Source organism: Delphinus delphis, chromosome 8 (assembly GCF_949987515.2).
Source record: "Delphinus delphis chromosome 8, mDelDel1.2, whole genome shotgun sequence".
NCBI classification, from domain to species: Eukaryota; Metazoa; Chordata; class Mammalia; order Artiodactyla; family Delphinidae; genus Delphinus; species Delphinus delphis.
The window spans coordinates 58,840,316-58,864,346 of record NC_082690.1 but is presented as its reverse complement, the minus strand read 5'-3'; the positions used below and the strand labels follow the sequence as shown (position 1 = coordinate 58,864,346).

The 24,031-nt window shown below is 39.0% G+C and overlaps 1 protein-coding gene across 1 annotated transcript in view; it reads left to right on the top strand.

Moving 5' to 3' along the window:
• The first annotated feature begins 2,617 nt into the window (after positions 1–2,617).
• The window catches only part of PAAF1 (proteasomal ATPase associated factor 1), a 41,033-nt gene continuing 19,619 nt past the window's right edge, over positions 2,618–24,031 (top strand). The window contains exons 1-6 of the mRNA XM_060018297.2: positions 2,618–2,932; positions 4,318–4,358; positions 7,285–7,388; positions 11,719–11,808; positions 19,721–19,819; positions 20,442–20,592. Of these exons, the coding sequence (XP_059874280.1) occupies positions 2,886–2,932; positions 4,318–4,358; positions 7,285–7,388; positions 11,719–11,808; positions 19,721–19,819; positions 20,442–20,592 (532 nt within the window). The 5' untranslated portion in view covers positions 2,618–2,885. The remainder of the gene's footprint in view (positions 2,933–4,317; positions 4,359–7,284; positions 7,389–11,718; positions 11,809–19,720; positions 19,820–20,441; positions 20,593–24,031) is intronic.

The window sequence follows — 24,031 nt, the reverse complement described above, 5'->3', positions numbered from 1 at the left end:
CACACTTCCACTGTGGAAGGATTTCTTTCTCCCATGATCTCTCTGGGTGCTAGTTTCTGCAGGGCCATCCTCTGGGGACAGGTGGTGTGGGCTCTCAGCGGTGGGCACTGCTTTGCTCTTTCTTCCTCTGCAGCTCCTCCCGTCGCCTTGCCTGCTGTTCACTCATGCAGTCCCTAAAGGCCTGCACCTGTGGCTGGCACTGTCGCCAGTCCTGGTGCTGGGCCATGCACTCCTGCACTGCATAGTGGGAAGCAGCACAGCCAGAGCGGGAGATCAGCTGGTCCAGTGGGTCCTCTTCTTCATCTTCTTTCTTCACCTGTCGGGACCAGGTATGGCCTTGAGCTGACATCTTTAGGAGTCTCTAGAACATCAACGGAGGCAAGGTTAGAGTAGAGACATGATTATATATGACACTTTCCTCTGTTATAAATAACATTGACCACTGCACTGTTATAGCCTATTGAAGCATATGTCTCCCCTTGAAGGTTGTAAGCTATTTGAGGACAGATACTGGGCCTGATTCACCTTGGTACCCCTAGCACTAGGCCTGGCAGAGAACAGGCCTGCAAAATGGTCTGAACTGAACAGAATGAGATAAAGTATATGAGAATGCTTAGCACAGCACTAATAAGCTCGAATGGATTCTACAAATGGAATCTGAATTAAGTGAAATGTTTCCTTTCTGGAGAAGCTATGTTCTTTTCTCCAATTAGCCTTATTCTATGGCTGGAGAAGAACAAAGTTTACCACTTGGGAGAGTATCCAGATATGTGTAGAGTTTGACATATGAGAGAATGGAGAGAGTTGTGTGGCTGTAACATAGAGCATACAGGGTCCAGGGCAAGAAATGAGTCTGTGAGGTGTGAGAGTATTTAACATGAGGTGTATCTGCCCAGACTGCCTTCCTACAATCATCTGCTTCAGAACACCCAGCACAAGGTAGCATACAGAAGGAACTTAAGAAAGGTTTGAAGATAAATGACCTCAGCCTTTGTACAAATTTTACCATGACAGACTGTAAATGAGCTAAAACTACTTAATGCTTTTCCTGGGTCTCTGATTCATTCAACAAATGATCACTGAGTACCTATCATGTACCAAGCACTATGCTAGATTTGAAGATACAGGAGTGACCTAGACAGACACATTTTCTGCCTTCACAGAGTTTACAATTTAGATAAGTAAATAGGCTGTTTACTTGTGTACAGTGTGTACAGACAGCTAAGATTGGGAACACAGTGGAGGAATACCTAATCCAGACAAGGGCAGGAACAGGCAGGGAAGGCTTCTCGGAGAAAGTGATTTCTAAACTGAGGCTTAAAGGATGAAAAGGAGTAAGCCAGAGATGTAAAGAATATTCCTGATCAATGGAACAGCAAGGTGGGGGTTTGAGACAGAATTTGACATGGGAGGAACTGAAAGTTCTACATGACTGGAGAACAGAGTATGAGAACAGGAAAATTAATGAAATTGATGAGTTGAGAAAGTATCTGATCATAGGAAGGCCTCATATTAAGGCATCCAGAGGGTAATGGGGAAGTCACAAGAAGGATTTAAGAACTCTATAGACCTACACAAAACTCATTTGCTTTAGAGGCAGTATAACCTAAGGGAGGAGGGGGAAACTGGGCTTTGAAAATAGACTTGGATTGGAAACTTAGCTTTGTCACTGACTCACTGGGTGACTTTGAGCAAAGCACTTCATAATCTCTCTTGAAAAATAGAGATCAAATCTACCTCACAGGATTGTTGAAGACTAAATAAGATAATGCATGTAAGGAGCCTGGCACGTCCAAAGAGTTGGATAAGTAATAGCTCCTATGTTTTTCTCTTCCTAAATACACTGTGAGCTCTTTAAAGACAAGGGGAGGGACTTCTCTGGCGGTCCAGTGGTTAAGACTTTGCCTACCAATGCAGGGGGTGTGGGTTTGATCCCTGGTCCAGGAGCTAAGATCCCACATGCCTAGTGGCCAAAAAACTAAAACAGAAAACAGAAACAATACTGTAACAAATTCAATAAAGACTTTAAAAATGGTCCACATCAAAAAAAAAAAATCTAATAAATAAATAAATAAAGACAAGGGCAAACCTCTTGGAACAGTGCGGTGGAAAGAACCGTGCCTTGGATCCTAAGCCAAGAAATCTGGGTTCGAATACTTTACTCACTTTACTATGCACACACCTTAGCGTGCAATCTTTTTTAGTTTCCTTCTTAAGGTACTATTTAACTCTTAGAATTACTGTAAGGATTAATATCCTAATAAGTCACAAGTTAGTGCATGGACTACAACAGGACTCAAGTAAATGCTGCCGTATTCTTTCCCCACTACAACCTAGCTTCAGTCTTCCCTAGAATAAAAAAAGGAAGACCCTCGCTCAGAGATCAAGACAGGATAAATGGTCGGTAGCTGGTTCGCGGAAACCGGCCGGGCAAAGGAAGGCACGGAAAGGACGGGAAAGCAGAGAAACCCAGGTGGCTAAGTCACCTATGGCTCCTCTGGCTCCTCTCCCACCTTCAGAAGAGGACGCATGCGCGTGCGCGGCCGCTTGGCACACCCCCAGTTGTGCCAGCTAGGCTTCACGGCGCAAGATCGCGGCACACAGTGCTCACCGAACACGCGGACAAGAGGACCCGAACGCGCGCTCCTGCACAGCCGCGTCGGTTTTGCAGGCACTTGGAACTCTTCCGACACTCCTGTCAGGAACCAGCCTCCTGTAGGAAGCGCGGGCGCACAAAGGGGCGGGGAGGGGAAGAGGATCCACCGCGCATTTTCATTGGTGGCCTCTCGGTGTAGATCCCGCCCATCGTTCTCGACGCAGTGCCTAAGCGCGGACCCACTTCCGTGAAAGAGCGGAAGACGCGGGCTGGTGGAGGCGGGATCAAGATGGCGGTTCCTTTGAGGATTCAGAGCGACTGGGCCCAGGCTCTCAGGTGAATCTAGGTCCAGAACCGGGACGGAAGAGGCGGGTAGCGGATGTTGTCTTACGTTAAGGAGAGACATGCCCGATCCAAGATATCCGTAGGGGTTACCTCATCAATTGTTGAGGGAACCCTGGGTCTATAAAATGAAGTCCGAAACCCACATGGTCATTGTTTTTCGTTCTCGGAAGAGCTGGGCTGAGGCCGAGGAAACACATATGCGCCGTGTGATTTCAGAGACAGAATAGAATCAATGAGTTGGAGAAAGACAGAAAAACTGGGAGGCAGGAAGACTTTTGGCCAAGTAGTCATGGTCATTTAGCAAATATTTATTGGTCCTCAGTTATTTGCAAAAGTCCCAGTACTCTCCACCACCACATTGTCTTTGACTGTGTGATGGAGTCTTTGTATGCTCCTCGACCCCTAGTGGTATATTAGTCATATTGTACAGTTCTTTTCAGGAAACAGTGTAACGCCTACCATGTCCAGTCTCTGACCTAGATAGATGCTCGGCGGAGTTCAGATGTGTACTCTAAAGTTAAGGGGTGGTTCCTGCCCTCCAAAAGGAAACAGCTTAATTGGAATGCACAGCAAACCATTCATTTATTTAACATATATTAATCATATACTGTGCAAGTTATTATGCTAGGCACTAGAATGAGTACAGCAGTGCCATGAATGGCAACTATTATACGTTTTTAAAATTGAAACAGTGGTGACGATGAATAAAACATAGTCTCCTGCATTTAAGAAACTTACACTTTTCTAAGTGGGCTGAAATAAAATACACATTGCTTACTACAACACAATGTGTAAAAGGAAGACCAGTGACATTTATTGAGGGCCACACCAAGTGCCTTTGAGAGAATGCAAGACCAGAATCAAGAAGTAACTTTGACCAAGATTGTGCAACTAATAAGTATTTCATGAAATGTGTTTTTTTTTTTTTTTTTGCGGTACGCAGGCCTCTCACTGTTGTGCCCTCTCCCGTTGCGGAGCACAGGCTCCCGACGCGCAGGCTCAGCGGCCATGGCTCGCGGGCCCGGCCCAGCCGCTCCGCGGCATGTGAGATCTTCCCAGACCGGGGCATGAACCCGTGTCCCCTGCATCGGTAGGCGGACTCTCAACCACTGTGCCACCAGGGAAGCCCCTTCATGAAATGTTTGATGAAATACTTGAGCTTCATTTAACCAGCAGATCTATTCATTAAACACTTAATCCACAAATATTTCTTCAACAAATAAACAAAATTTGTCTGTGCCTGGATGAGATGTTAGACTAGATCATGTCTAAGTGCTGTGGCCAAACTAGAAATTATATGATCTTTCTCCCTTGCATCAGTACCATCCTTTTTTGACATTGAGTGAGCCTAATTAGGTTTTTGTCTCTCTTCATAGGAAGGACGAAGGGGAGGCCTGGCTGAGCTGTCACCCCCCAGGTAATGTCCTTAAATCTATATGCCTTCTCTTTAGAGAAAGAGGATTTACTACCCCTAGGAGAGAGCTTCCTTTCTCTTAGCCCAAAGTTCTTGCATAGTGCTAAGAGTCTTCAAATGTTCTTGACCACTCTGCTGTAATGATTCTGCAACTCCATTCTAGGGGAAGACCTTCAGATTGGTTTTCCATTTGGAAGCCACAGACTTATTCATGGAGACATTGCTGATGCTTCTTAATCAGTCTCTTAGCCATATATTATTGTGTTCTAAGCAGTTCTATAGCTTCAGTTGTGACCTTCCTGATTATGATTCCTAGATCTATAGCTCTAGTTCTGACCTCTCTTCAGTTTCAAGCAGACATTGAGTAGTTGTCTGCTATGCATTTCTGCTTAAAGCTCTCACTGTCATCTTGAGTTTATCAAATCCAAAACCTGAAGCTGAGCACTTCCGTTGTCAAACAGGTTCTCCTTGATTTTCTCAGTTCTTAAGTTACCACCATTCTAGGCATCAGAGTAAAACACCTGGTCACCTCACCCTGCCATTTATCATTCCCAAGGTTTATAATTTTCCTTTGTTTTACTGATTATTTGTCATTTCAGAGACCTTTGATATCTTTTTATAATAAGATATTTTATTTCTATGAGAACTAGAGTTTTAAACAGAATTTTCTTTTGAGGAAATTGATGCTGCATCGAAGAAGACAGGGTAGCTAGAAGGTTTACAAATCAAGGGTTTTTGTTTTATTTTTAAAGATGGGAACTAATTGGAGAGCAATTAAAATATAGGTTGTAGGTAGAGAAGAGAAGGACTAATGGAAAAACCATTGTCTTAGAGGAGAGAGAAGGAGATTGAATTAAGTCTAAAAGCCTAAGATGAAAGAAGGTGAGGGTAAGTGTAGATGTAGATAAATGCAAATACATGAATATGGAAATGTGAGAGTATCTTATAGCCTCAGTTTTCTTTGTGATGTTGGAGGTAGGGTCAGCTTTTTCTTCGAAATAAAATATGCGCTATCTATGTTCTAGATGCTTTACATGCATTATTTCTGTTCTTCACAACCGTATCAGGTAGGTACTATTAGCATTCTAATTTTTTTTAGATAATAGCTGTATTGAAATATAATTCACATATGATAAGGTTTATCTTTTTAAAGTGTACGATGCCATGGATTTTAGTATATTCATAGAGTTGTATGTCTTCACCATTAATTCCATATGTTTTCATCACCCCCAAAAGAAACCCTGTGCTCTTTAGCAGTCACTCCACATTTTGCCCTCCTCCTAGCTCCTAGCAACCACTAATTGACTTTCTGTCTCTATGGATTTGCCTGTTCTGGACACTTCATATAAATAGAATCATAATATGTGGCCTTTTATGTCTTTCATTTAACATAACATTTTCAAGGTTCACCCATTTTGTAGCATTCATTTGTTTTTGCGGCCAAGTAATGTTCTGTTGTAAGGATATATCACATTTTTTTGTCCATTCATCAGTTGATGGACATTTGAATTGTTTCCAATTTTTGGCTGTTGTGAAGGAAGAAGGTTTTGATGGCAGGCTAGGTGTTATAAGAATTGGCTGCTCTGGGGAACAAAGGGGGCAAAAGGACTGCAAAACTGTGCAGAGTTTGGAAACTGGTAAATTGTAGTGGTGCCAGTCTGCACAGTTGTGTCCTTTTCTGTATCTGCACTCAGCAGCCTACATGTAGAAATGTAGAAGGTGAGTAGTTGGATCATTCACACTTTTGTTATATAGACAAAATACTGAGACTGAGATCATTTCAGAGACTTTACAAATGTAGAGAGGTCATTGAGGGTGATGACGGGATTGGTTGAAATAATGTACCAAAAGGGCTAAACTTCATAGGATGGTTGGTGAAGTCAGGAGGGAATCATGAAATGTGACAAAAAGCAGAGTTCACTCAATCCTATTTTTGTGGCATCTTTCTGAACTAGAATTTCATGCCATTTCTCTGCAAAACTTACTTCACTAGATCTTCTCTAGTCCATACTTCTACCCTAGATTGTGAGTTACTCCATTAGTATCTTTCAACTACCAAACTGGTATATTAATTGATGCCTCCTTCCCCCTTGTTCTTTGTGACTTTTTCTTATTCTTGACACACCCCTCCCTGACTTGGGGTTTCCTTTCCCTTATCTTTGGCCTAGTCCTATCTTTTTTCAAGATCCTACTTAAGTCCCACCCTCTCTAAGAAGCTCTCCCACTCTGCATGAATCCATGATGGTTTTTACTTCCCTCTTACTCCTAGAATTTCAGTTTGGTGCAAGTTACTTAACTGAATAATTTGTAGCACCTTGCTAGTTTCTGAGCTCAAGGAATTCACAGTCTGGTGGGGAGGCCAGAAATGTAAACAGCGTGTTATGGGCTGTTGCAGAAGTGTATGTATAAAGTGCAGAAGAAGAATAGAATGTTTTTAACTCCATTCTACCATCTACATATGTTTATGTGTAGGATAATATCTTATTTAGCCCATATCACTGCGAAAGCAGTGTCCTACTTAAGCAAATTTTCCAGTTATTGAAGCTTAACTCTTTACTCTGTATTATGTGTATATACTGTGGATAAATGCATATGTTCATGTTCATCTTCACCTTTCGTCCTGGTAGAGAATTCCATTTCACAGCCAGTAAAACTGAGGTTGAGATTACTCTAGTAGTTTTCTCTACAAATACTATATTGTATCTCAAAATCTTTGTTCCTGGCTTTTAGCCCTTGAATATATTTCTTCCAAATTAGGTTTGCCTAGACTAGTGCTCTTTCTACTTCACCTCACTTTTAACACAAGTGCCTGCTTTTCTTTCATGAGCCAATTTCCTCACATTTATACAGATGCCTGAATTGGGTCTTCAAGGAGAAAAATGTTTAATTCTTCTTATTTTTTTGAGACATGATTTTTTGTGCTATATAGGGAAACCAACTTTATATGGCAGCCTGACTTGTCAAGGAATTGGCCTTGATGGCATCCCAGAGGTTACAGCTTCGGAAGGATTTATTGTGAATGAAATAAACAAGGTAGGTTTTTATGTCTTCTAGGTAGCACTGTGTCCAAAACTATGGTAGTACCTATATACGTACTTTAAAGATTTATACCGTTATCTGCGTATCAGTGTCGTCTCCATTTCATTTGTATAATAATCATAGCTTTTACTGCCTTTGAATGTCAAGAGTTTTCTTTTTCTTTTATATATACATATGCTTTTAGATGAAAACTTCCTCTTACTTCCCTTATACCAGTGCTGTCCAATAGATGAATGTGAGCCACATATGTAATTTTTTTTTATTGAAGTATAGTTGATTTACAGTGTTTCAGGTGTACAGCAAAGTGATCCAGTTATGTATGTACATATTTATTTTCTTTTTCATATTCCTTTCCATTATAAGTTATTACAAGATATTGAATATAGTTCCGTGTGCTATATAGTAGGTCCTTGTTTATCTATTTTATATATAGTAGTGTGTGTCCACATGTGTAATTTAAAATTTTCTAGTAGCCACCTAAAAAAGGTAAAAAGAAACAGGTGAAATTAATTTTAATAATGTATTTTATTTAACCCAGTATATCTAAAGTATTATTTTAACCTGTAATTAATATAAAAAATTTAGAGATAGTTTTTTTTTTATTAAGTCTTTGAGATCCTCTGTATATTTTACACTTAGAGCACATCTCAATTCAGACTCTAATTTTTTTTAATATAAAATTTATTTATTTATTTTTGGCTGTGTTGGGTCTTCGTTGCCATGCACAGGCTTTCTCTGGTTGCGGCAAGCAGGGGCTACTCTTCATTGTGGTGTGCGGGTTTCTCATTGCGGTGGCTTCTCTTGTTGCAGAGCACGGGCTCTAGGTGCACGGGCTTCAGTAGTTGTGGCACGTGGGCTCAGTAGGTGTGGCTCGTGGGCTCTAGAGCGCAGGCCCAGTAGTTGTGGTGCATGGGCTGAGTTGCTCCGCAGCATGTTGGATCTTCCCAGACCAGGGCTTGAACCCATGTCCCCTGCATTGGCAGGCGGATTCTTAACCACTGTGCCACGAGGGAACTCCCAGACTGTAAATTTTTATTGGAAATACTTGATATGTATTTAGGTTTTAAAAAATTTACAGTTGAAAACAGATTCACATATCTAAGTAGTTCCAAATGTACTTAAAAAGTTTTCCAGTAACTGAATCAAGTATGTTTTTAAACTAAACTTTAAATAAAATTAAAAATTCATTTACTCATTTGCATTAGCCACATTTTAAGTGCTCAGTAGCTTTATGTGGCTAGTACCCACCATATTGTACAGCGTAGTTTTATAACGTGTCTGGGCACACCTTGGTGAAGACCTGTATTAGTAGTACTTAATTGTTTTTCTCATTGGTCTTTGAGGTGAGTAGGTGGCCATGTAAGTTGCAGAACTCATGATCTGACTTTCCTTCCTCTTTCTTTTTTTTAAAAAATTAATTATTTATTTTATTTTTATTTATTTTTGGCTGCGTTGGGTCTTCGTTGCTGCACGCGGGCTTTCTCTAGTTGCAGAGAGCGGGGGCTACTCTCTGTTGCAGTGCGCAGGCTTCTCATAGTGGTGGCCTCTCTTGTTGCGGAGCACAGGGCTCTAGGCATGCAGGCTTCAGTAGTTGTGGCTCATGGGCTCTAGAACGCAGGCTCAGTAGTTGTGGCACATGGGCTTAGTTGCTCCGTGGCATGTGGGATCTTCCTGGACCAGAGCTTGCACCCATGTCCCCTGCACTGGCAGGCGGATTCTTAACCACTGCGCCACCAGGGAAGCCCTCCTTCCTCTTTCTGATGGCAGCAGTCAGTGTGCTCTGGTGAGATGATTCCCAAAGGGTGAAACGGCCTTTTTTGCTGTGTGTATAATTAAGCTTTTTTAGTTGTAAAATATTTCAGGTGTACTGACAAGAGTAGAGAATACTTTGTTTTTTACATAAGATCTTTAGCAGATGTTCATTCATTACCCTCTGTGCAAAATAATAAGCTACATGTTATTATATATTTTATATTTGTTTTTCATGAACAGTATTGTAGAAAGTACCAGAAGATCTGAGTCCAAGTCTTGGTTACTGTGACACTTACTAGCAATATGGTTTTGGACAAATAACTTAGTTACCTGAGCCTCAGTTTCCTCATCTATAAAACAGAGACAGTATTCTAACTCATAGGCTGATTAGTGGGGAGTGAAATTGCATATGAAAGAAACTAAGATATTAAAAGTGAGTTATTGTTAATCATAACAATCCTGTGGGATTGGCATTTTAAATTTACATTTTGCAGATAAGCAAACAGATTCAGAGAGGTTAATTAACCCCTAATAATCAAAGCTAGTTAGACTATGTCAGAATTAAAACCCAGTTCTATTAACTTCAAGTATGACACCACCTTGCAAGCCTACATTTTTTCCAGGTGTTTGCCAGTATCCATCCACAGCCTGGGCACTGACTTCCCTTCTTCCCTTTGTACTCAGGCTGTGATACAAACCTTACCTTTTCCAATATCATTACTAATTTCTGCAGTGTACTTGCTAAGTCAGACAGTAAATGCTTATGGTTGAACGTTCATTTGTTTCCTAACTGCCATGAGTCACTTTGCTGTTTGATGTTGCTACAGTGTTCTATTATACAGATCTGTCATTATGCTTAAAAACCTAACTTGGAAAGATAAAAAGTTTGACTTTTAATTTTATCTTAATGTGAAATATTCACACTTCCCCCTCACACTGAATTTTGTCTGTTTTGATATCTCCTGCAGCTTTTCTTTAATATCTTTTCATTAACAGCATGATTCTCTACTGCTGGAAGGTAACAACTTTTATCTTCCTTCATAGTCTGTTTACGGTTAAAGGGTGATTTGCAGGATCGATAAGCAGGAGAAAACCACTGATTCTTGAAATCTTTTACATAATTAGCCCCAAAGAAATAGTCTTCTGAGAGCAAACACAGTTCTTACAGAGGCTCGAACACTAAGCTTTCAGAGCTCCTCATATCCTTACTTGGTATGAATATTTAGCCAGGAAAGTTTAGCTGACACTTTAGTTTCGGGTACAGGAGACAATTCCAAATCCGGGTCAGCTCTCTTGCAGCTGTATGGGCTTTGTCATGTGGTTAGAAACAAAAACTCATTTAATGAAAGGCCTGCAGGCAGCCAGGCATAGATACACTGGCTAAGAAAGTACTGTTTGTATAGATAATCTAATTCTCTTTTTAAAGGAGAAGACCTGTAATAAGAATATATTGATTTTCAGTGATGAGAATAACTTTGAAACTGTTCTTTCTAATGAACTATGAGGACTGTGCTTGTTGTACATAGATTAGCCTTATAAAGAGGTTCAGAAAATCTTGATTATTGAAGGCATTTTCATTGTCCAGCAGAATTTCCAGAAACTTTCAAGTACTACTGCAGAAGAGATAACAGGTTAGGGACCATCTGGTGAGAGCAGCTCCTCAGCTCTGTGTAGGAGATATACACTTAGGGGATGGTGTTAGTATTCTGCAAATTACAGTAAGGGATTGTTGTACTGCAAGAATCCTTGAGGCGATGTTTACCAAGCCTTTTATACCTCTGCCTTGAAACACCAACATACTTACCCTAAATGGTTGCAGTCTGCCTTCAGCAAGTCATGTCACTTGAATCTAACATCTGGTTCTAGGTGTAATTTACTACTACGTCACTAGTGTTATCTTGCTATGGTAGCTGAAATATATGTGATAATGACTAGTCAAAACATGTGGGAAATCATAAGACAGCTATTTGGTGATGACCAGTCTATGAACATGTATAGTCAGTTTAAGTCCTAGTTGGGAATGAGCACCACAAGCCTGACCAGGGCCTACACATTGTGTGACTGTACTGTAATTTACTTTACCTACTTTCTTACTCTGGTAACTATACATGTCAGTAGTCTAACATTTTTTCTGAAAGTTCTTTTATAGGCAGCAAGTTTACTTTTAGACTAGTCTTTTCAGCCCTAGGCCCGGGAGCTGGTGCTGTTTTTTCACAACTCTTGGTACTGTTCCTTGCCACACTGCTGACTGAGAGTACTGGTATTAGATTTTCTTATGAAAATTAATGTTCTCGTGTTTGTCATTTGTATCTTATTGTTGGTTTCTCTTCTATGGAACAGTTTTCTTCAACATAAAAGCATAATGGCTCAGCAGTACCAAATTACATTGTAGCCCTCTGCAGTAAGAGGACTGCTGATCTGTAGGGGAGTGATAGTGTCTTGGGTTGGGGAAGGAGGATTAGGGTACACTTAAAAGGTAAGAGTGTTCTTTCGTCCTAATGTTTTCTTTAAGAAGCTTTAATTCCATTGGAGTAGCTTTACTGATGGATTTCATTTTTCCTTCTCTGTTTAGAAAAGCATTCATATTTCATGTCCAAAGGAAAATGCATCTTCGAAGTTTTTGGCACCATATACTACTTTTTCCAGAATTCATACAAAGAGTGTAAGTATTCTGATAAAATGAGGAGAAAATATAATAACATGTTAATTTTTCATGCTTGTCTAGTGCTATAAACATATTCATAATTAATGTGTTTTTCATTTACTTTGCATTATAAGATGATACAGCTGATAAAGCGTGATAGGTTTGGCAAAACTGGTACTTGGGTCCACTTAGAATAAATATACAAATCCACTCACTGGTAATCTCAAATAAAGGAATTGTATGAAATTTCCTTATATATGTTTTACCAGAGCTACTTACCAGCTTTTGGATAATGATGATAGTAGTTGATGTTTGAGTAATTTGCCACTGCTCATATTTCTGTCCCTTTGCCTAACGGAAGGGGCATTTTCTCAAAATTCCAAGTACAGCATATTGAGGGATAATTTTCAAAGGTCTTTGTGATAAAGCCCTTTCTACTACCATAAGCTTTTTAGAAGCAGAAATGAGAAATAGGTGAATAAACTGATCGTATTAAAGCCTACTGCTTCTTAGTGTTTGGTACATTTTCAAAAATAGCTGTTTTTATCCTTATTGCAAAACAAATGTATATTTAGTGATGAAAATTTAGGAAATGTAAAAGTGAAAATCACTCATTTCTATAATCTAAAGATAACTATTGTAAGCTTTTGTTATGTAACACTTAATAATAATCATAGTAATCTTGCCATTTGCAGCAACATAGGTGGACTTGGAAGGCATTATGCTAAGTGAAATAAGTCAGAGAAAGACAAATACTGTATGATGTCACTTATATGTGGAATCTGAAAAATAAACTAGTGAACATAACAAAAACAGACTCACAGATATAGAGAATAAAGTAGTGGTTACCAGTGTGGGGGGGGAAATAAGGAGGGGCAAAATAGGGGTAGGGGATTAAGAGGTACAAACTGTTATGTATAAAATAAATAAGGTACAAGGATATATTGTACAACACAGGTAATATAGCCAATATTTTATAATAACTATAAATGGAATATAACCTTTAAAAAATTGTGAATCACTATTTTGTACACCTGTAACTTATATAATATTGTATATTAATGTATCTTGATTTTAAAAAGTTAAAAAATAATAATCATAGTAGTAATAGCTGACATTTATTGATCACCTGCTATGTGCCAGCACATGGTAAGCTTTACATATCATTATTTTACCTGATCCAGTCTTTTTTCTTTAAATATTTTACCACAACAGGTTTTTACAGTACATGTTGTTTTATAAGTTACTTTTTAATTCTTTTTTTTTTTTTTTTTTTGCTGTACGCGGGCCTCTCACTGTTGTGGCCTCTCCCGTTGCGGAGCACAGGCTCCGGACGCGCAGGCTCAGCGGCCATGGCTCACGGGCTCAGCCGCTCCGCGGCATGTGGGATCTTCCCGGACCGGGGCACGAACCCGTGTTCCCTGCATTGGCAGGCCGACTCTCAACCACTGCGCCACCAAGGAAGCCCTGTAGGAAGATTTTTAATCACAGTCTCAATTTCAGTGCTTGTGATTGGTCTGTTTATATTTTCTCTTTCTTCCTGGTTCAGTCTCAGAAGGTTGTGCTTTTCTAAGAATTTGTCCATTTCTTCCAGGTTGTCCATTTTATTGGCATAGTTGCTTGTAGTAGTCTCTCATGATCCTTTGTACTTCTGCAGTGTCAGTTGTTACTTCTCTTCTCCTTTTTTCATTTCTAATTGTATTGATTTGAGTCTTCCCCCTTTTTTTCTTGATGAGTCTGGCTAATGGTTTATGAATTTTGTTTATCTTCTCAAAGAACCAGCTTTTAGTTTTATTGATCTTTGCTATTGTTTCCTTCATTTCTTTTTCATTTCTTTCTGATCTGATCTTTATGATTTCTTTCCTTCTGCTAACTTTGGAGGTTTTTTATTCTTCTTTCTCTCATTGCTTTAGGTGTAAGCTAAGGCTGTTTATTTGAGATGTTTCTTGTTTCTTGAGGCAGGATTGTATTGCTATAAAATTCCATCTTAAGAACTGCTTTTGCTGCATCCCATAGGTTTTGGGTCGTCATGTTTTCATTGTCATTTGTCTCTAGGTATTTTTTGATTTCCTCTTTGATTTCCTCAGTCATCTCTTGGTTATTAAGTAGTGTATTGTTTAGCCTCCATGTGTTTGTATTTTTTACAGATTTTTTTCCTGTAATTGATATCTAGTCTCATAGCGTTGCAGTCAGAAAAGATACTTGATACGATTTCAATTTTCTTAAATTTACCAAGGCTTGATTTGTGACCCAAGATATGATCTATCCTGGAGAATGTTCCATGAGCACTTGAGAAAAATGTGTATTCTGTTGTTTTTGGATAGAATGTCCTATAAATATCAATTAAGTCCATCTTGTTTAGTGTATCATTTAAAGCTTGTGTTTCCTTATTTATTTTCATTTCGGATGATCTGTCCATTGGTGAAAGTGGGATGTTAAAGTCCCATGCTATGATTGTGTTACTGTCGATTTCCCCTTTTATGGCTGTTAGCATTTGCCTTATGTATTGAGGTGCTCCTATGTTGGGTGCATAAATATTTACAATTGTTATATCTTCTTCTTGGACTGATCCCTTCATCATTGTGTAGTGTCCTTCTTTGCCTCTTGTAATAGTCTTTAACGTCATTTTGTCTGATATGAGAATTGCTACTCCAGCTTTCTTCTGATTTCCATTTGCATGGGATATCTTTTTCCATCCCCTCACTTTCAGGCTGTATGTGTCCCTAGGTCTGAAGTGGGTCTCTTGTAGACAGCATGTATACAGGTCTTGTTTTTGTATCTATTCAGCCAGTCTGTCTTTTGGTTGGAGCATTTAATCCATTTACATTTAAGGTAGATATCAATATGTATGTTCCTATTACTATTTTCTTAATTGTTTTGGGTTTGTTATTGTAGGTCTTTTCCTTCTCTTGTGTTTCCTGCCTAGAGAAGTTCCTTTAGCATTTGTTGTAAAGCTGGTTTGGTGGTGCTGAATTCTCTTAGCCTTTGCTTGTCTCTAAAGGTTTTAATTTCTCTGTCGAATCTGAATGAGATCCTTGCTGGGTAGAGTAATCTTGGTTGTAGGTCTTTCCCTTTCATCACTTTAAACATGTCCTGCCAGTCCCTTCTGGCTTGCAGAGTTTCTGCTGAAAGATCAGCTGTTCACCTTATGGGTATTCCCTTGTATGTTATTTGTTGTTTTTCCCTTGCTCCTTTTAATATTTTTTCTTTGTATTTAATTTTTGATAGTTGAGTTAATATGTGTCTTGGCATGTTTCTCCTTGGATTTATCCTGTATGGGACTCTCTGCACTTCCTGGACCTGATTGACTATTTCCTTTCCCATATTAGGGAAGTTTTCAACTATAATCTCTTCAAATATTTTCTCAGTCCCTTTCTTTTTCTCTTCTTCTTCTGAGACCCCTGTAATTTGAATGTTGGTGCGTTTAATGTTGTCCCAGAGGTCTCTCAGACTGTCCTCAATTCTTTTCATTTTTCTTTATTTTGCTCTGCAGTAGTTATTTCCACTATTTTATCTTCCAGGTCACTTATCCGTTCTTCTGCTTCAGTTATTCTGCTGTTGATTCCTTCTAGAGAATTTTTTTTTAATTTATTTATTTTACTTATTTTTATTTTTTGACTGTGTTGGCTCTTTGTTGCTGCTCGCGGCTTTCTCTAGTTGTGTCAAGTGGGGGCTACTCTTCATTGTGGTGCACTGGCTTCTCATTGTGGTGGCTTCTCTTGTTGCAGAGCACGGGCTCTAGGTGTGTGGGCTTCAGTAGTTGTGGCTTGCAGGCTTCAGTAGTTGTGATTCGTGAGCTATAGAGCACAGACTCAGTAGTTGTGGCACATGGACTTGGTAGCTCCATGGCATGTGGGATCTTCTCCGGACCAGGGCTTGAACCGATGTCCCCTGCATTGGCAGGCAGATTCTTAACCACTGTGCCCCCAGGGAAGCCCCCTTCTAGAGAATTTTTTATTTCATTTATTGTGTTGTTCATCATTGTTTGTTTGCTCTGTAGTTCTTCTAGGTCCTTGTTAAACATTTCTTGTATTTTCTCCATTCTATTTCCAAGATTTTGGATCATCTTTACTATCATTACTCTGAATTCTTTTTCAGGTAGATTGCCTATTTCCTTTTCATTTGTTTGGTCTGGTGGATTTTTACCTTGCTCCTTCATCTGCTGTGCGTTCCTCTGTCTTCTCATTTTGCTTAACTTACTGTGTTTGGGGTCTCCTTTTCACAGGCTGCATGTTCGTAGTTCCCGTTGATTTTGGTGTCTGCCCCCAGTGGCTAAGGTTGGTTCAGTGGATTGTGTAGGCTTCCTGGTGGAGGGGACTGGTGCCTGTGTTCTGGTGGAAGAGGCTAGATCTTGTCTTTCTGGTGGGCAAGACCGTATCCGGTGGTGTGTTTTAGGGTGCCTGTGGCCTTATTCTGATTATAGGCAGCCTCTCTGCTAATGGGTGGGGTTGTGTTCTTGTCTTGCTAGTTGTTTGGCATAGGGTGTCTAGCACTGTAGCTTGCTGTTCGTTGAGTGGAGCTGGGTCTTAGCGTTGAGATGGAGGTCTCTGGGAGAGCTTTCGCCATTTGATATTATGTGGAGCTGGGAGGTCTCTGGTTGACCAATGTCCTGAACTCAGCTCTCCCACCTCAGAGGTACAGGCCTGACACCTGGCCGGAGCACCAAAACCCTATCAGCCACATGGCTTAGAAGAAAAGGAAGGAAAAAAAGAAAGAAAAAATAAAATAAAGTTATTAAAATAAAAAATTATTAAAAATAAAAAAATTAAAAAGTAATAAAAAAGAAGGGAAAAGAAAGAAAGAATAGAGCAAGCAAACCGAAAAACAAATCCACCAATGATAACAAGCACTAAAAACTATACTAAAAAATAAAAAACCAAAAAAACCAGACAGACAGAACCCTAGGACAAATGGTAAAAGCAAAGCTATACAGACAAAATCACACAAAGAAGCATACACATACACACTCACAAAAAGAGAGAAAGGAAAAAAATATATATATCTTTTGGGAAGTCTGAGATCTTCTGCCAGCGTTCAGTAGGTGTTCTGTAGGAGTTGTTCCACATGTAGATGTATTTCTGATGTATTTGTGGGGAGGATGGTGATCTCCACATCTTACTCCTCCACCATTTTGAAGGTCTCAGAATTGTCATCTTTATCCAATATTTAGGAATGCTCCATTGATCTGTCTGTTCTTTTGCTGTAACTAAGGAATAGATCTTTAGCTTTAGGCTCTGACCTAGGTTTGTATCCTGGCTCTGCTCTTTCACCTTGGGGAAATTAAACTGCCTGTTAAACCTCAGATTTCTCACCAATACTTAAAGATTTTTGAGTGGATTATATGAGAGTATTGTCTGTTACATGTCTGGCACATAATAGCTAGCTATTCAATAAATGTTAGTTCTCTTTCCTCTTTCTCTTTAATAAAAATCTGGAGGAAGGAGACAACTGGTATGGTGTATAATCTACTTTTCAGTGTTCTATCACTTTGGAAGAATAGATAGTTCAGACTTAATTACTTTTTAGGTCTAGGAACTAGGGCCCCAAAGATATGTAACTGAGATAAATAACACAATATCCCTATCCTTTCCAGGAAGAGTATATTAACTGAGAGGGTACCAAATCATATATCAGAGTTTCTCAACCTTGGCAGTATTGACATTTTAAGCTAGATAATTCTTTTTTGTAGGGGACTGTTCTATGCACTGTAGGATGTTTAGCTGCATCCCTGGCCTCTAGCTACAAGTTGTCCATTGGACACCGCCCCCAGTTGTGACAACTAAAATGTTTACAGACATCACCAAATGTCCCCCCAGAAACAAATTGCCCCTGGTTGACAACCACTGTGATATATTGAGTTGGCCAAAAAGTTCATTTGGGTTTTGCCGTAAGATGTTATAGAAAAATCCAAACGAACTTTTTGGCCAACCCAATATAAACATAGAAGCTGAAGACCACTGGGGGAGGAAGTGGTGAACTCCTTGGGGAGTTGGGAAAACCATTTACCTTTTGAGGAGTGGGTCATTTTTAAAAAAATCATTAATTGTTCATTTATTCTATTTCTTATTCTCCCTTTCTCTTATTTGAGCTCATTATTAGGTGATTGACCCATTTATTAATCACCTACTATATTCCAGATACTCTTCTGGGCACTGGGGCTATATAGTAATGGATAGAACTGCAGTATAGAGCCTGTATTCTAGGGTGTGGGTCCAGACAGGATTTGCCAATGACTTGGATATAAGATGTGAGTAAATGAGGAGTTGGGATAATTCCAAAAATTTTGGTCTGAGAATTGGGTAAATTCTGGTGTCATTTACTTGGGGGACAAGTAGTTGCATTGGTAGGGAGCAGGGGAAATAAGGGTTCTATTTTGGACATGTTAAGTTTCAGGTGTCCACTATAAAGCCAAAGATAGATGCCTAGCAGGCAGTTGGATAGATGGTGCCTGAGTCAGGAAAGAGGTTGGGCTGTATTGCTTTAGGGATTAAATTGATTTCAGAGTGAGTAGGAAAGTGTTTAAATATGTTTTGTTTCTGGGGCCCTTGAATGGGGACAGTAGCTGGTCTCATTGATATAGGTCAGATGGCTTTACTTTCTTATCTAGTGTTGATGAGCTGCTTCATCCCTCTTCCCAAACTGTTATTAGGTATTTGTTAAATAATTACTGTGTACATAGCCTGTGATTTGTGTGAGAAAGTGCTGGACATCGTTCTGACACTTATAAAGCTCATCATGTAGTTGGGGAGCCAGAATAGAGTTGAACTTGACAGTACTGGTAGTCAGATTTAAGGCCCAGGATTAGGGTGGTAGCAGTAGTGTTGGAGAAGAAAGATAGATCTGAGAAATGTCTCCTACACTAGAATGTGAAAGCAGTATCCACCGATGAGAAGCTAGGAGCAGAATGGGATTATTATGAGGATCAAATGATTCAGTGTATTTAAAAATGTTTTATAAATGATAAAACATGATATAAATGTTAATTGTTGTCATAATCCTTAAAGTTAAAAGAACTGCAATTAAGTTAATGGTCCTTTTATTGAGGAACCAAAATAAAGAAGAAAAAGTCTTAGAAAGTGTTAGAGTTGACCCATATATCCCTTTAGTTTTTGTCAGACCTATTCATTATGGCTTAATTGGCATAGAGATGTAAAGTGGAAGGTTGAATAATTAAAGGCAAAGTTCCTATTTTTTTTTGTTTTTTGTTGTTGAAAGTTCCTACTTTTTAAAAATAATTTAGGTCATATTGGAATCATAGTTGCTGGGAATATGACTGATTATATATCTCAGTCTTACATTTCTGGAATATTTGTAACTGGGTGTTTTTTAATAAAAAGGGGATATTATGTATGCATGTATTGATTTATGAAAGAGACTTGACATTCTGATCATGGCTTATTCATGAAGTGATTCCTAATATTGAAATTGCATAAGTGAATTTGAGAATTTTTCTATCACTTATTCTGAAATACACACACAGACAGTTACGATTTTACAGAGGGAATGTAAAGTAGTAAATTGGAAGCATCTTTACTTTTCCTTGAATCCTGGTGCATCTTGGAAATCTGTCTTTTTGTGTAAGTGGGTTCCTAAGAATTAGGAGAGGTATCTTAATTTTAAAATAAAATAGCAAAAGATAGAAACTATGGAAATGATATGGGAATAAGTATCTTTATAGCTGAAGCAGGAGATTATAGATGACTACAAGAATAGTTTTTTGTTTCGAGAAATAAAGGGTTTTGGCTCCAGCCTTGTTGGGAGATCGGTGATGATAACTCAGCCTTCATATGAAACACATGTCCTTTGTGTTGGGAAGCACAGGCTTGAAGAAGTCTTAGAGGAGTGTGAAATGAGAGAGGTTTATAACATATTTCAAGGGAAGAAGAGCATTTCGTTATTTGTAACACTGGTTGTTTTGTCGTTTAAACAGATAACATGCCTGGACATTTCCAGTGGAGGAGGCCTTGGTGTGTCTTCTAGTACCGATGGGAGCATGAAGATCTGGCAGGCTTCCAATGGAGAGCTCAGAGTAAAGGCTTTGGGTACACTTTTAGGGTGGTCTGAGAAACCTTAGACTGGGCCATGAAAAGAAGAGTGGCCCATTCTGAAAATGTAGGAACACTGCACTTCAATTGATCTTTGTTCTTCCATTTGTTAATCTGAGAACGATGCTCAAGTTTGGTGATTTGCCAGAACAAATTGGGGCTGGAACAGTGGAAGAGCCAGGCTAGTGAATGTCTGTGAGTGGATGGTATGAACTGCCTTCAGTGACCCATTTCTAAGACAGAGTAGCTAGGCTGTTACACTGAGTGTATGGCTGAGCCCCCCAACCTGTACAGAGGATTTTAAGAAAAGACAAGTAAAAGAGCCCTCAAGCCTCCTCAGCTCCTTATATGTAGAACTAGACTTAGGGATGGCTATGAGAGCTATGGAATTCAAATTCACATTTGCAGCCAAAGCCCAGGAAAGGGAGCCAACAGCTCTAAGAACGTTACCTGGTATACAGATGAACTAAAGAGATTCTTTGGACCTCTTTTGTTTTAAAATGCAGCATGTAGATATATCATTTACGGAACTAAGGATATGGGAGGTAAGAGAACATCAAGGGACGGACAAGAGAACTAGCATGGAATTTTCTTTTGTTTTTCCAGAGAGTATTGGAAGGACATGTATTTGATGTGAATTGTTGCAGGTTTTTCCCATCAGGCCTTGTGGTTCTGAGTGGGGGAATGGATGCCCAGCTGAAGATCTGGTCAGCTGAAGATGCTAGCTGTGTGGTGACCTTCAAAGGTCACAAAGGAGGTATGAAGAGGGATTTCTCCTAAAGGTTTCTGTAATGATCCCCAGAAATGAATCACCAAAAAGATAGAAACAGAATCTAGTTATCCACAAAAACACAAGTAATTCATCCAACTGGCCATTTAAATGAACTGGTATTTCCCCAAGGATTAGAAATTCCTTTCCTACTCAGTCTTATTATTGCTATCTAGAATTCACTAACTTACATAGATCATTGTTTTCAACAATTGATAAGGGGAAAAAAGGCTCCATAGGAGATCATCTACTTGTGTGCTGGGAAAAAAGAGAGAGAGGTGTGCCCACTATTTCACATTAGTCCTTTGGCTGAGGTGACAGTAAAAGCTGTGTTGCAAACAGCTGCATCACCAGACATCAGATAGACCTTGGTATTGATGGTCGATTCCTGTGGATTTAAATCACAGTTCAGTTTTTTAAAATGGATTAACCACATAACCTGTTGATATTGGATTGTAGAGACAGAGTGAGAACATCTTCCCTCTGTAACTGATTGGTTGGTTTGTTGGGAAGAAAGTTAATTTAGAGATGTTTTATCCTAATTTGGAATGTTTAAAAAAAATGGTAAATATGTCATTCTTATTTTTACAAGTTTGGATTTTTTTTTTTTTTTTTTCGGGTACGCGGGCCTCTCACTGTTGTAGCCTTTCCCGTTGCGGAGCACAGGCTCCAGACGCGCAGGCTCAGCGGCCATGGCTCACGGGCCCAGCCGCTCCACGGCATGTGGGATCCTCCTGGACCTGGGCACGAACCCGTCTCCCCGGCAGGCGGACTCTCAACCACTGCGCCACCAGGGAAGCCCCAAGTTTGGATATTTTTGAAAATGTAATAACATCCTCAAATAATTTCTTACCTTGATCACTCCTTTGGGACCATAATACACATCATCTACACCACTCATTTGGGAATTTATTATGTATTTGCCCTATACTTATGGTATTTAACCCAGTGTTTTTGCCTTGTCTACCTGACTATATTATAAATAGCTTGTGTGTAGAGTTGATTTTTTTAAGTTTTAGTATTTCTTTACAATGGTTTGTCAGATTACATACAGATCATCTAGCAAACACACATGTTAACCTTAGCAAATAAATGGGTTTTCTTCTGAAACTTAAGTACATGGGTGCATTGAAAGGGAGTAGAAGGGATATATAGAGCCTTCTTCACGTTCAGTCCAAAGAACTGACAGGTCTGAGGAGTCAAAGCAGCCTGCACTGTTGGGGAATCCAGGAGACACAGGAGTCTAGAAGAACACTGAGGGATTCACCTTAGATCTGGCCACCTTGAAGATGCAAGGCATGGGGGACCTTTCCAGTGAACAAGGCATAGCTCTGCATGTTGAACTAAAGAAGATGCATATTTAACATCCGTGCACACTTAACTTCAGAATACCTTTGGGTTACTATAGTTATTGACTGTGGCCTCCACATGAATCCTAAGTCTCCCAGTGTTCTTCAATTCTCCTTAAGAATCCATGTGTGTCACTTAGCTTAGGTTGAACTCTAGAGTGTTTGTTGATCTGATTTAAGCTTTTATTCATATAGTTGTTCCATTCTTTTGGCCTTGTGAGAAAGTTCTGGGGTGGGGGTAGGCGCTTCTCCAGAGTATAACACCCTTACTTTTTTTTCCTTGAGAGGGTTTGTTGTTTTTTTTTTAAATTAGATTGAACAGAAATGATAAGCTTTAGGGGAAATTGCATGAAGTCAGATCCAGGTTAATGTCTGTCAGGTCTTAAATGCTTCTCTCCAGTTAATTCTATAAAGGAGCCCCGGGTTTGGGGTTGCCCATTCTTCAAAAGTATGGAGCCAAAATCAAGATTAATCTCCAATAAGAGCGGCATATATGGCTCACTGTCTTTACCTAGTTGACTTCCAAGTTGCTTTGTGTGGCTCCTTTTTTACAATCTCTTTAGTTCTGAGATTTTGAAGCATTTCAATAAAAGTCATGAACCACATAAAAAACAATAAAGAATTATTATTTGCATTTGTGATCTTTAGTGTTTTCACAAGTGGTGACTAAATAAGAGAAGCAGAAGATAGTGTTGAAGTGGACATGGTCTTTTATTGCCTAGGTAAGTCTTGGCAAGCAAGACATAAAAGGAAGACTGGATTGAACATTACCTGATGCTTATTGCAAAGAATCATCTGGACACTAATAGAGCAGCTCTGTATAAAGATCTGTTATAAAGAATAACCTTTCGTTAGCTTAATTAAGTCCCTGGCTTGCTTACTGCTTCTAGTATATGGAAACATGATAGTAAGGGAGCCAGTACAGTAGAGTGGCAAAACATAGGATTTGGAGACATATAAATCTTGGTTTAAATCTTAATTCTCCCATTTAAAGTCTGGGAAGCCTTGGAAAGTTGCTTAACTTTTCTGAGCCTTAATTTCCTCATATGTAAAATGGGGATAATAGTATTAAATGAAATGGTACATATGAGGGATTTAGTATAATCCCTGGTATGTAATAAGTGCACATTGAATGCTATTATTGTTCATAAAAAATATGACACTATACTTTAAACCCTGCCAGGGAAGTTGAACCTTGTGATGTTTTAACATACTTGTCAAATGTGAAAAGCAGAAATTGTTATTTCTAATACAGTAGACATTTTTGATCTTAGTTGATATGTAATTGGTCTTTTCTAATACTTTTAGATATATATTTTATACTTATTTAAAGGATTAGTGTGTTCTTAAGCAGAGATAAGATTTTTGTAAATCTGTCTAATGAAAAGATAAACTAAAAGCAGTGTTCTATTTGTAATATATGAGTTTACTAAGTAGCTCTAAAGTGTACTTTAATCAGTTTGAAAATTGACCAGGCCATTTAATTAAGGTTGGTGAATTTGGAGATATATATTCATAATCTTAATTCTTTGTAATAAGCACCAGGTCTTTCATAATCTGTGAAAACATTGAGACCAAATGAAACACCATTTCAGTTGATTGGTTGAGGTTTTTTGCTCACCAAGGTAGGAAAGATGCTTACATTTGAGAAACCAGGTTGCATTCTTTTCAAACTCTTATATACTTTCTCTGAAATAGGATATGCTACCTCCAAGTAATAGGTGCTTCAAGGCTCATTATTTTCTGAGATCTGAATAGAGTAAACTTGTTAAAAAACCTGCCTAGAAATATGAAATTTGCTGTTTCTTACTAATACTTATTTCAGTCATAGTTTCATCTAACATTATTATTATTTCCCAGACTTTGGCTATGATGTTTATCTGTAAATCAGCTGAATCTTTTCTTGAATGCAGATTTTTTTCATCTTGGTTTATATGTTGAGGACTTCTGTCTGTTTGATTTGGTATCTAAAGCCTTTGCAGCTCTGCTAGGTCTTAGCTATGGCTACTTCTCTTACAAAGGCATTCCTGCTCCTTTATAGCTTCTTCTTAAGGTAATTCCTCACAGATTCCTGCTCC